This window comes from Schistosoma haematobium, chromosome 3 (assembly GCF_000699445.3).
Source record: "Schistosoma haematobium chromosome 3, whole genome shotgun sequence".
NCBI lineage: Eukaryota > Metazoa > Platyhelminthes > Trematoda > Strigeidida > Schistosomatidae > Schistosoma > Schistosoma haematobium.
The window spans coordinates 3,343,598-3,356,296 of NC_067198.1; the positions used below are offsets into that span (position 1 = coordinate 3,343,598).

A 12,699-nucleotide genomic window follows, 5' to 3' on the forward strand; every position below is an offset into this window, starting at 1 on the left:
AGCGAGGTAATTAATCCTTATGTCTGAGACGGCTAAGACATGTAATACCAACGCCCATCAAGCGATTACTTCGACGCGCGATGGTGACTAATGGAGGAGCAGGTTGGAAGAAAGTTACAGGTCGCTAAACTGTGATATGGCGTCAGTTCGTGAAGTCATATGGAGTTGGACTAAGTCATTTAAAAAGGTGTACACTACCTGGTTGAATTCCGCGTAACCAGTTATTGAATGAATAACATGGCTCAAAATCGTTTGTTATAGTATAGGTGAATCCACTCTTTGTCTTCCTCCAGATTTTACGCTTTCGAGTTCCTCATAAATTTTCTGTATTCTACTAATTTATATTTTCTTGAATCGTATCTTCGATTCCTAATCTTTCCTATTATCACTAACACTGTTACAACTTATGCTTGTTCTAATAATTTTACGTGTCCGTACTAATTAGGTGTAGCAACTTAAACCGATGTATATGTGTATCAAGTTTTACGTTGCAGATGACTGGCAAGGGCGAAATATTGTTGTAAACTCTGTATCAAGGATACAATAACAACATTATTTACTGTGCCATATATTTAGTGGTTAAATAATTGGAAATGAAACAATTAACTGTGCTATGGCGAGCCTATCCACGAAATGAACGAATGGGACTGTTTTGTTACCTAATAAGGAGTATTTCATTTGGAAAGACAAATGTAAAACTTTTATATTGTCACTAAACTTACGTATCACGATTCTTAACAGTCAAGTTACATTCAACGTCCTCCATTAATTTACCAAAGAGTTTGGTTGCAGACTCTTGTTTTTCTTCTGGTAGTTCTTTAATTACACGATTTTTTAATTCCGTATAGTACTACAAAATATTACTGAAGTGGTTGAAGATCCATCTGCAAACACACTTGAAAGAAACTTGAATCAACAGAGAGAACTCTATATTCAGGACAAAAGCAGTCTTTCCAAGCCCTTTTTCCTCTAGAAACTGAAGAAAATAATTGAATGTTGAAAAGTGGAACCTGTGAGAATGTTTTAGTGAATCGGGGTTAAGGGTCTTAGTTAAGCTTCCAATTTCGGCGTGAGATGTCTAGACTTGTTTCTCGTGTTTTGTTTGGTGCTCGTTTAACGTTTGCAAGTAAAGGAATCCAGATCTTAAGTAAACCAAGTACTATTAAACATCTTACTACTTCAACTTGGTTCTGTTCATCTCAAGGTAAGATTTTCGGTTGTCTATACGAATGTAGTCTAGTTGACCGTCAGCTCAACCAGTTTCTGACCAATGAGATTAAACAAGAAAAGGCAAATGCTTTCTTCTGCGATCCCCCTGAAGGGTTTAAAGTAGTAAAAACCAATGGATGTGAAGTCGTTATACGCAAAGAATATCAAGATGGAGTGTAAACAATATTTATCTTAAATATATTAGATTTAGTTTCGTCGACGTGGAGATTAATTTGGCTGGTAGTGTTACTCCTAGTATTTCTGAAGATGAAATGAGTACTACGGAAAAGAGTGAGGATGATACTGCTTTGGAGGCTCATCCTGATTTGCGTATTAAACTCACAAAACCTAGTGGTCGAAGTCTTGTTTTCAACTGCAGTCTTCCGGGCCATGACGCTGAAAAACAACTTTCTGAAGATGAGTCGAATGATCTCCGTAAGTGTTTTCTTGTGTAGTCAGCGTTTGGTAAATTTTAGTATAAAATCTAACAAGTTACAAGGTTTATGCCATAAAAACTTCTTAGTGTAGCGGTTTAAACAGCAGTGGTTGCAAGGTGAGATTCTGTTCTGTAATCTAGTCCGTGAATCTTCGTTTACCTGGGCCTGTAATAAGCTTCATAAGAGAAGGTAGCTAGCTTGTGTTAGCTGTGAATATGTTGAGAAAACAGCTTAAACGTATCTAGCAGTTTTTGTAGGTAGTCGGACCTTTATCTCGCTATTAATTTCGTTAGACACTTGGGAAATCCAGTGTCCATAAGGTTGTGTTTTAGATGAGTTGTCTAGTTATATGCATAACGCTCAGCACACTTGAAATAGCTTATTTTAGTCTACATCTAGTGATATTTGAAAGAACAAAGTACTTGACCCCTCCTGAGTTCACGTCATACCCACACCACACCGGTACAGCTGACTGACTTTCTGGGTAAATGAGCTTGTCAGAAACTGACAACAAGGTTACCCTCCTCATTTTAGTATGATCTGACCATCAGGGAGTTCTGACAACTCTAAGTAACAATGCAAGCATGTTCGAGATGCGATTCTCCCCCTCGAAATGCAGAATATTGCTTCAGGATTGGGTTGCATCGACACTCGAACTAATGATAGGGAGTGAAGTAGTCGAGCGTGCCGACCGCTTCACTTATCTTGGAGGTCTCATCAGCCCTTGTGGTCTGGTGTGTGACGAAATCTCAGCACGGATACAGAAGGCTCGACTAGCTTTTGCCAACTTGCGTCATTTATGGCGTAGGCGGGATATCCGTCTATCAACCAAAGGACGTGTTTACTGCGCAGCAGTTTGTTCCATCCTACTTTATGACAGTGAAACATGGCCGGTAAGAGTAGAGGATATTCATAGGCTACTAGTATTCGATCATAGGTGTCTTCGAAACATTGCTCGTATATCCTGGGACCATCGAGTAAGTAACGCGGTTGTTAGGAAACGGGTACTAGGTAAGGGTGGTGAATCAATTGATGAAGTGATGAAACTTGATCAGTTGAGATGGCTGGGACACGTGTTACGTATGACTGGTTGGGGACCGCGAGATGATAGCAACCGATGGTTAGAGACCCTGAATGACATGGCTCAAAATCGTTTGCAATGGCTCAGGTGCATCCACTCTTTGTGTTCTCCCAAATTTTAATCTTCTGATTCCTCCTTGTCTCTTTTTTCTCTTCCCAAATTTATTTCACTGGATTATACTCTTTAAATAACATTTCCAAACCCTAATGTTTCCGATTACTGCTTATAATCTTACTACTTCTACCACTACGGGATTTGAATCGACAACTGTGTCTCTGTGCTAATGTGGTATGGCAACTCGAACTGATGTACGTACGTACGAATTTCTACGTTGTTACTGACTGACTGACAGACTTTCGGTATCCATAGATTGTCTACGTGGAACAGAGGTGGTTTTTGAAAACTCTAGGTAAACGTCTTGACAATAATCTTTCGCTCTATAGTCTAATACATTTCTTCCCTTTACAGCTACTTATTCCGTGGATTCAGTTGAAATTGAACGCATCCCAGGCTATTTCGTGTATACTGATTTATTTGACGACGTAAGTGACTCTCAGTAGTACTGTTCAACATCTTTTGACTAGCCTAATGACTCCTTTCTTTTATCTTAGGATATGTATAATCATACAATGCAATTGCTGGTAGAACGAGGACTGGACGCAGACTTTCAAGAAGAATTGCAAAACTTCTGTACTTCAGAAGAGCACAAGTTATATTTGAAGTTTTTGGATGAATTCCAGAACTATTGCAAAGACTAATTTCAGAAAAATCGCACCAAAGTAGCTACAATTGTTCAAATAATTGCATTTGACGCTGAAGAATTTTATTTAAATAATTACAAAATATTGTACAAAATAGTTTATCTTGAGTTCCTATGCATTCAGCAATTGTTCGCCTGCTTGTGCTATAGCACTACCTAAACAAACATATGTTTCATAGTTGTTGCCTTCCGCTTGACTAAATGTATCGTCAGGTTTTGTACTTGTTTTTTTGAGGAAGTCGCCCAAACTATGCTTGAAGGTAGATAAATTTTGGGTGAACCTGAAATCAAAATTAATAGAGTTGATTGACACCGTGCATATACTGTTAATCTTTACTATAAAAAGTGTATGAATTCAGCACTGATAACTAGTTTAAAGTTTATCTGTGATAACACATAAACTTTAAACTAGTTCAACCGGTGGGACCAACCCATATTTTGTCATCATAGAAACCGTGTTATTGTTGTATTACATTTTGTTCCAGAGTGAATCGTTAAGAATTTCAAACCTCCGACCTTTCAGTGTTATTATGGTTACTTATATGTAATACAAATAGGCCTAAAGAGTAGCTATTAGCTTCGAAGATTAGTCAGACAGTTCCAAAATACGCTTACTCGTCAGAAAACGATGGTGTATATTTAGCTAGTAGATAGGAAGGTTTTAATGAATAAACCACGGGATTCTCAAGCGATGAAAACGAACTTTGATAGCACGAAAAGTTTTGAAACGGCATTTGGGATGTGGGGAAAAAGTTATATGTCGCCACTTTGGGTGGCAATTGATCTTCACTATGAATAGTTGATAGGTCAAGTAATTGTGCTTTTAAGTTGGTGGCTACGCTCGCAGGCCCCTATGATCAGCACTGGTTAACCTTTACAAGTTTCTCCACGGTATGAGCAGCCGGGAAGTGACAACCACCCTCATACACCCAACAAAACACGAGACCATCTTATTGACGACCAAACTTCACACTCACCTCTTAATAATTATTTCATTCACACGACTAACCCTTCTCGCATCTTTATTACCACGCGCTACCAGTACTGATGATTTAAGATCACGAAATGTTATTCTTGGTTTTCTGGAACCAAGCTCTAAACTACGTGTTGGAGCTTTTACGTTTCGAACCTTGTGTCAGATAAGACAACTGGCTTCTTTAGCTACGACTCGAGAATCTCGCGCCATCGATGTATGCTGTCTTCGGAACGCGCAAACAGGACCCAAGTAGTCATTCATTTGACCTCACCTAGTCAGTATGACGAACTTGTACGATTTAACCTCCGAGTATCTAGAGATTCTACTGCGGTACGGGTGGCACTAATCTTAAAAACATAACAGCTATTGTTAGGCTGATCAAAATAGATAGTCGGTCATGCGCTTCTATACTAAACTGGACAGCAAAAACTTTAAAATGTGTGGACTCATACCGTCGCATTTCCGTTGTCTATGCTTACGCTCCCACTGACTAGCTCAGACAAAGTTGAAAATGAATTTTATCGGGAGTTATCCAATCCTTCAAAAACCTCTGGTACAGTGATAGTGGCAGGTGGTTTTAATGCTCATGTATGTAAGCTAAACGCAAACGAAAGGTACTTAGACAGATCTTATGGTGTTGCGGATCAGCCAACAAACAAGGGTGACCATCTGCTGCAATTAGGCTCGGATAACTGTCTATTCCTAGTAATTATCAACTTCGAACATAAGGAGAGACATTGTTTGGTGTGGCAACCTCGGTCGATTAGTGAGGTAATTAATCCTTATGTCTGAGACGGCTAAGACATGTAATACCAACGCCCATCAAGCGATTACTTCGACGCGCGATGGTGACTAATGGAGGAGCAGGTTGGAAGAAAGTTACAGGTCGCTAAACTGTGATATGGCGTCAGTTCGTGAAGTCATATGGAGTTGGACTAAGTCATTTAAAAAGGTGTACACTACCTGGTTGAATTCCGCGTAACCAGTTATTGAATGAATAACATGGCTCAAAATCGTTTGTTATAGTATAGGTGAATCCACTCTTTGTCTTCCTCCAGATTTTACGCTTTCGAGTTCCTCATAAATTTTCTGTATTCTACTAATTTATATTTTCTTGAATCGTATCTTCGATTCCTAATCTTTCCTATTATCACTAACACTGTTACAACTTATGCTTGTTCTAATAATTTTACGTGTCCGTACTAATTAGGTGTAGCAACTTAAACCGATGTATATGTGTATCAAGTTTTACGTTGCAGATGACTGGCAAGGGCGAAATATTGTTGTAAACTCTGTATCAAGGATACAATAACAACATTATTTACTGTGCCATATATTTAGTGGTTAAATAATTGGAAATGAAACAATTAACTGTGCTATGGCGAGCCTATCCACGAAATGAACGAATGGGACTGTTTTGTTACCTAATAAGGAGTATTTCATTTGGAAAGACAAATGTAAAACTTTTATATTGTCACTAAACTTACGTATCACGATTCTTAACAGTCAAGTTACATTCAACGTCCTCCATTAATTTACCAAAGAGTTTGGTTGCAGACTCTTGTTTTTCTTCTGGTAGTTCTTTAATTACACGATTTTTTAATTCCGTATAGTACTACAAAATATTACTGAAGTGGTTGAAGATCCATCTGCAAACACACTTAAAATAAACTTGAATCAACAGAGAGAACTCTATATTCAGGACAAAAGCAGTCTTTCCAAGCCCTTTTTCCTCTAGAAACTGAAGAAAATAATTGAATGTTGAAAAGTGGAACCTGTGAGAATGTTTTAGTGAATCGGGGTTAAGGGTCTTAGTTAAGCTTCCAATTTCGGCGTGAGATGTCTAGACTTGTTTCTCGTGTTTTGTTTGGTGCTCGTTTAACGTTTGCAAGTAAAGGAATCCAGATCTTAAGTAAACCAAGTACTATTAAACATCTTACTACTTCAACTTGGTTCTGTTCATCTCAAGGTAAGATTTTCGGTTGTCTATACGAATGTAGTCTAGTTGACCGTCAGCTCAACCAGTTTCTGACCAATGAGATTAAACAAGAAAAGGCAAATGCTTTCTTCTGCGATCCCCCTGAAGGGTTTAAAGTAGTAAAAACCAATGGATGTGAAGTCGTTATACGCAAAGAATATCAAGATGGAGTGTAAACAATATTTATCTTAAATATATTAGATTTAGTTTCGTCGACGTGGAGATTAATTTGGCTGGTAGTGTTACTCCTAGTATTTCTGAAGATGAAATGAGTACTACGGAAAAGAGTGAGGATGATACTGCTTTGGAGGCTCATCCTGATTTGCGTATTAAACTCACAAAACCTAGTGGTCGAAGTCTTGTTTTCAACTGCAGTCTTCCGGGCCATGACGCTGAAAAACAACTTTCTGAAGATGAGTCGAATGATCTCCGTAAGTGTTTTCTTGTGTAGTCAGCGTTTGGTAAATTTTAGTATAAAATCTAACAAGTTACAAGGTTTATGCCATAAAAACTTCTTAGTGTAGCGGTTTAAACAGCAGTGGTTGCAAGGTGAGATTCTGTTCTGTAATCTAGTCCGTGAATCTTCGTTTACCTGGGCCTGTAATAAGCTTCATAAGAGAAGGTAGCTAGCTTGTGTTAGCTGTGAATATGTTGAGAAAACAGCTTAAACGTATCTAGCAGTTTTTGTAGGTAGTCGGACCTTTATCTCGCTATTAATTTCGTTAGACACTTGGGAAATCCAGTGTCCATAAGGTTGTGTTTTAGATGAGTTGTCTAGTTATATGCATAACGCTCAGCACACTTGAAATAGCTTATTTTAGTCTACATCTAGTGATATTTGAAAGAACAAAGTACTTGACCCTCCTGAGTTCACGTCATACCCACACCACACCGGTACAGCTGACTGACTTTCTGGGTAAATGAGCTTGTCAGAAACTGACAACAAGGTTACCCTCCTCATTTTAGTATGATCTGACCATCAGGGAGTTCTGACAACTCTAAGTAACAATGCAAGCATGTTCGAGATGCGATTCTCCCCTCGAAATGCAGAATATTGCTTCAGGATTGGGTTGCATCGACACTCGAACTAATGATAGGGAGTGAAGTAGTCGAGCGTGCCGACCGCTTCACTTATCTTGGAGGTCTCATCAGCCCTTGTGGTCTGGTGTGTGACGAAATCTCAGCACGGATACAGAAGGCTCGACTAGCTTTTGCCAACTTGCGTCATTTATGGCGTAGGCGGGATATCCGTCTATCAACCAAAGGACGTGTTTACTGCGCAGCAGTTTGTTCCATCCTACTTTATGACAGTGAAACATGGCCGGTAAGAGTAGAGGATATTCATAGGCTACTAGTATTCGATCATAGGTGTCTTCGAAACATTGCTCGTATATCCTGGGACCATCGAGTAAGTAACGCGGTTGTTAGGAAACGGGTACTAGGTAAGGGTGGTGAATCAATTGATGAAGTGATGAAACTTGATCAGTTGAGATGGCTGGGACACGTGTTACGTATGACTGGTTGGGGACCGCGAGATGATAGCAACCGATGGTTAGAGACCCTGAATGACATGGCTCAAAATCGTTTGCAATGGCTCAGGTGCATCCACTCTTTGTGTTCTCCCAAATTTTAATCTTCTGATTCCTCCTTGTCTCTTTTTTCTCTTCCCAAATTTATTTCACTGGATTATACTCTTTAAATAACATTTCCAAACCCTAATGTTTCCGATTACTGCTTATAATCTTACTACTTCTACCACTACGGGATTTGAATCGACAACTGTGTCTCTGTGCTAATGTGGTATGGCAACTCGAACTGATGTACGTACGTACGAATTTCTACGTTGTTACTGACTGACTGACAGACTTTCGGTATCCATAGATTGTCTACGTGGAACAGAGGTGGTTTTTGAAAACTCTAGGTAAACGTCTTGACAATAATCTTTCGCTCTATAGTCTAATACATTTCTTCCCTTTACAGCTACTTATTCCGTGGATTCAGTTGAAATTGAACGCATCCCAGGCTATTTCGTGTATACTGATTTATTTGACGACGTAAGTGACTCTCAGTAGTACTGTTCAACATCTTTTGACTAGCCTAATGACTCCTTTCTTTTATCTTAGGATATGTATAATCATACAATGCAATTGCTGGTAGAACGAGGACTGGACGCAGACTTTCAAGAAGAATTGCAAAACTTCTGTACTTCAGAAGAGCACAAGTTATATTTGAAGTTTTTGGATGAATTCCAGAACTATTGCAAAGACTAATTTCAGAAAAATCGCACCAAAGTAGCTACAATTGTTCAAATAATTGCATTTGACGCTGAAGAATTTTATTTAAATAATTACAAAATATTGTACAAAATAGTTTATCTTGAGTTCCTATGCATTCAGCAATTGTTCGCCTGCTTGTGCTATAGCACTACCTAAACAAACATATGTTTCATAGTTGTTGCCTTCCGCTTGACTAAATGTATCGTCAGGTTTTGTACTTGTTTTTTGAGGAAGTCGCCCAAACTATGCTTGAAGGTAGATAAATTTTGGGTGAACCTGAAATCAAAATTAATAGAGTTGATTGACACCGTGCATATACTGTTAATCTTTACTATAAAAAGTGTATGAATTCAGCACTGATAACTAGTTTAAAGTTTATCTGTGATAACACATAAACTTTAAACTAGTTCAACCGGTGGGACCAACCCATATTTTGTCATCATAGAAACCGTGTTATTATTGTATTACATTTTGTTCCAGAGTGAATCGTTAAGAATTTCAAACCTCCGACCTTTCAGTGTTATTATGGTTACTTATATGTAATACAAATAGGCCTAAAGAGTAGCTATTAGCTTCGAAGATTAGTCAGACAGTTCCAAAATACGCTTACTCGTCAGAAAACGATGGTGTATATTTAGCTAGTAGATAGGAAGGTTTTAATGAATAAACCACGGGATTCTCAAGCGATGAAAACGAACTTTGATAGCACGAAAAGTTTTGAAACGGCATTTGGGATGTGGGGGAAAAAGTTATATGTCGCCACTTTGGGTGGCAATTGATCTTCACTATGAATAGTTGATAGGTCAAGTAATTGTGCTTTTAAGTTGGTGGCTACGCTCGCAGGCCCCTATGATCAGCACTGGTTAACCTTTACAAGTTTCTCCACGGTATGAGCAGCCGGGAAGTGACAACCACCCTCATACACCCAACAAAACACGAGACCATCTTATTGACGACCAAACTTCACACTCACCTCTTAATAATTATTTCATTCACACGACTAACCCTTCTCGCATCTTTATTACCACGCGCTACCAGTACTGATGATTTAAGATCACGAAATGTTATTCTTGGTTTTCTGGAACCAAGCTCTAAACTACGTGTTGGAGCTTTTACGTTTCGAACCTTGTGTCAGATAAGACAACTGGCTTCTTTAGCTACGACTCGAGAATCTCGCGCCATCGATGTATGCTGTCTTCGGAACGCGCAAACAGGACCCAAGTAGTCATTCATTTGACCTCACCTAGTCAGTATGACGAACTTGTACGATTTAACCTCCGAGTATCTAGAGATTCTACTGCGGTACGGGTGGCACTAATCTTAAAAACATAACAGCTATTGTTAGGCTGATCAAAATAGATAGTCGGTCATGCGCTTCTATACTAAACTGGACAGCAAAAACTTTAAAATGTGTGGACTCATACCGTCGCATTTCCGTTGTCTATGCTTACGCTCCCACTGACTAGCTCAGACAAAGTTGAAAATGAATTTTATCGGGAGTTATCCAATCCTTCAAAAACCTCTGGTACAGTGATAGTGGCAGGTGGTTTTAATGCTCATGTATGTAAGCTAAACGCAAACGAAAGGTACTTAGACAGATCTTATGGTGTTGCGGATCAGCCAACAAACAAGGGTGACCATCTGCTGCAATTAGGCTCGGATAACTGTCTATTCCTAGTAATTATCAACTTCGAACATAAGGAGAGACATTGTTTGGTGTGGCAACCTCGGTCGATTAGCGAGGTAATTAATCCTTATGTCTGAGACGGCTAAGACATGTAATACCAACGCCCATCAAGCGATTACTTCGACGCGCGATGGTGACTAATGGAGGAGCAGGTTGGAAGAAAGTTACAGGTCGCTAAACTGTGATATGGCGTCAGTTCGTGAAGTCATATGGAGTTGGACTAAGTCATTTAAAAAGGTGTACACTACCTGGTTGAATTCCGCGTAACCAGTTATTGAATGAATAACATGGCTCAAAATCGTTTGTTATAGTATAGGTGAATCCACTCTTTGTCTTCCTCCAGATTTTACGCTTTCGAGTTCCTCATAAATTTTCTGTATTCTACTAATTTATATTTTCTTGAATCGTATCTTCGATTCCTAATCTTTCCTATTATCACTAACACTGTTACAACTTATGCTTGTTCTAATAATTTTACGTGTCCGTACTAATTAGGTGTAGCAACTTAAACCGATGTATATGTGTATCAAGTTTTACGTTGCAGATGACTGGCAAGGGCGAAATATTGTTGTAAACTCTGTATCAAGGATACAATAACAACATTATTTACTGTGCCATATATTTAGTGGTTAAATAATTGGAAATGAAACAATTAACTGTGCTATGGCGAGCCTATCCACGAAATGAACGAATGGGACTGTTTTGTTACCTAATAAGGAGTATTTCATTTGGAAAGACAAATGTAAAACTTTTATATTGTCACTAAACTTACGTATCACGATTCTTAACAGTCAAGTTACATTCAACGTCCTCCATTAATTTACCAAAGAGTTTGGTTGCAGACTCTTGTTTTTCTTCTGGTAGTTCTTTAATTACACGATTTTTTAATTCCGTATAGTACTACAAAATAATATGGGGGGGGATATAGTATGAGGTATTTGAAATAAAGTGGTACTAAATAATAAAATGAGACAAGTGTTATCAATGTGTTAAAGGGGAACGAGATAAGCTTCTGTTTAACTTGTTAACTGTGATTACACTGCTTATGATTCCTATTTTATTGCTAATCGACTATTCGCAGCCACTATTGTGTATGATTTTGTTTTTCCGCATTACGATGAGGATGCAGTCCAGTATGTTTGCATATAAACCCATATATGTTTGAAATATAATAATAGCAGCTGGCTGATGACTTTTTTAACTCAAGGCAGGGCCATAAAGAAAAACGTGCGAGCAACAGATCAGTAGGAGTTTAGCTGTGTCGAATCAAAGTCAGAAGTGCTGATCAGGCAATTCTGAGACACTAGGCCTTAGTAGATGTAGTAGACCTGGAATAAACAAAATTAGAATTCTGATTAGTGACTTTAGCAGGTGATATGGGTTAGCGTTCTAAGACATAACACAATGAACTTCATCAACAATAGGTAGGATGAAACTATTGAATATTATGGCAGAATCAGTATTTTTAACTTCTAAAGGTAAGTTCAGAGTATACAGCCAAACGAACTTGGGGTGTTAACCGATTTGGCAAATCAGGAGATGGCAAAATCACCAAATGACTTATTATATTAGGAATTAGGATATGATTTTAGGATTGTTCCATTATAGCTGATGTTAATTGGTCACAAAAATTCAAACACCTAACCTTAAGTTCTTGTTGCGTAGGCGAAAGTGGACAATGTCTTCGGATTGGGTAGTGGCTCCCAAATGTCCTGGTACGGCCGAGAGTGTGGAGATTCCGCTCTTCCTCTCGAAACGCTCTCACACGGTCACGTATATATAACCAGTGACAGGGGAGTCCTACTCATTGCCTCCTCGTGGAAGTAGTGTTGTTCGCGAAGCCGAGAGGACGAAAATCAAATGTCCGGTGTTTTAACCGGGTTGGTGAACAAAGAGAGTCTACCTAGGGAGTTGGGAAACCCTGATTCCAAACCACTGGTGCACATCGGGCTCCAGGATATTGAGGGAACAAATGAACCTACTGTTGGTCACCAGCTACCATAGGACTGCATTTCGTAAAGTTGCTTCACTGTCTTACGGAATATACATTTCGGTCAAAGTCTCTGGGCGTGGCCACATAAGGAAACCACCTGCTTTGGTCTGGGCACCCGGGTAGTATCCTAGCCCTTACACAAAATAATGATAACTGTTACTGGTCTCATTGTTATTGAGTGGTGCATATGTATTTTGTTCCCCCTTGTACCAATGCTTACGTGTTCAAACAAATAAATAAGGACTGGGTATTAGATAATCTGATAGGTACCTGATGTGTCTTATATTCCTATCTTTTGCATT

At 38.9% G+C, this 12,699-nt stretch overlaps 3 protein-coding genes across 5 annotated transcripts in view; 2 read left to right on the top strand and 1 right to left on the bottom strand.

Annotated features, from left to right (window-relative positions):
• The first annotated feature begins 1,020 nt into the window (after positions 1-1,020).
• Positions 1,021-3,582, top strand: C1QBP_1 (Complement component 1 Q subcomponent-binding protein, mitochondrial). 2 transcript variants are annotated; one of them, XM_051212784.1, is made up of 5 exons: positions 1,021-1,204; positions 1,241-1,385; positions 1,421-1,644; positions 3,196-3,269; positions 3,312-3,582. In XM_051212784.1, exons 1-5 carry the CDS (start codon positions 1,075-1,077, stop codon positions 3,336-3,338), a joined length of 600 nt encoding a protein of 199 aa, XP_051068698.1. In that variant the 5' UTR covers positions 1,021-1,074; the 3' UTR covers positions 3,339-3,582. The 2 variants fall into 2 exon arrangements, with proteins under 2 accessions (XP_051068698.1, XP_051068699.1); XM_051212785.1 differs by having other exon boundaries at positions 1,049-1,204; positions 1,241-1,644; positions 3,339-3,582.
• Positions 1,021-12,699, bottom strand: part of XPO7_1 (Exportin 7) — a 72,364-nt gene continuing 60,685 nt past the window's right edge. The window contains exons 18-19 of one of the 2 annotated variants that reach the window (XM_051212786.1): positions 5,951-6,078; positions 1,021-3,768 (exon numbers count right to left, since the gene is read on the bottom strand). In XM_051212786.1, the coding sequence (XP_051068700.1) occupies positions 3,600-3,768; positions 5,951-6,078 (297 nt within the window). In that variant the 3' untranslated portion in view covers positions 1,021-3,599. Of the gene's footprint in view, positions 3,769-5,950; positions 6,079-11,176; positions 11,305-12,699 lie in introns of both variants that reach the window. The other variant, XM_051212787.1, reaches the window with a different exon arrangement.
• On the top strand, positions 6,303-8,711 carry C1QBP_3 (Complement component 1 Q subcomponent-binding protein, mitochondrial; the record flags this gene model as incomplete). Its single annotated transcript, XM_051218929.1, has 5 exons — positions 6,303-6,432; positions 6,469-6,613; positions 6,649-6,872; positions 8,422-8,495; positions 8,565-8,711. The coding sequence occupies 5 exons, from the start codon at positions 6,303-6,305 to the stop codon at positions 8,709-8,711; spliced, it is 720 nt and encodes a 239-aa protein (XP_051068702.1).

Excerpts from the sequence above, each read along its gene's own strand:
- C1QBP_1 (XM_051212784.1), top strand. The coding sequence starts at position 1,075 with ATGTCTAGACTTGTTTCTCGTGTTTTGTTTGGTGCTCGTTTAACGTTT. Across the intron at positions 1,645-3,195 it reads AGATGAGTCGAATGATCTCC|CTACTTATTCCGTGGATTCA; the intron begins GTAAGTGTTTTC and ends TTCCCTTTACAG. Across the intron at positions 3,270-3,311 it reads ATACTGATTTATTTGACGAC|CCTAATGACTCCTTTCTTTT; the intron begins GTAAGTGACTCT and ends TCTTTTGACTAG.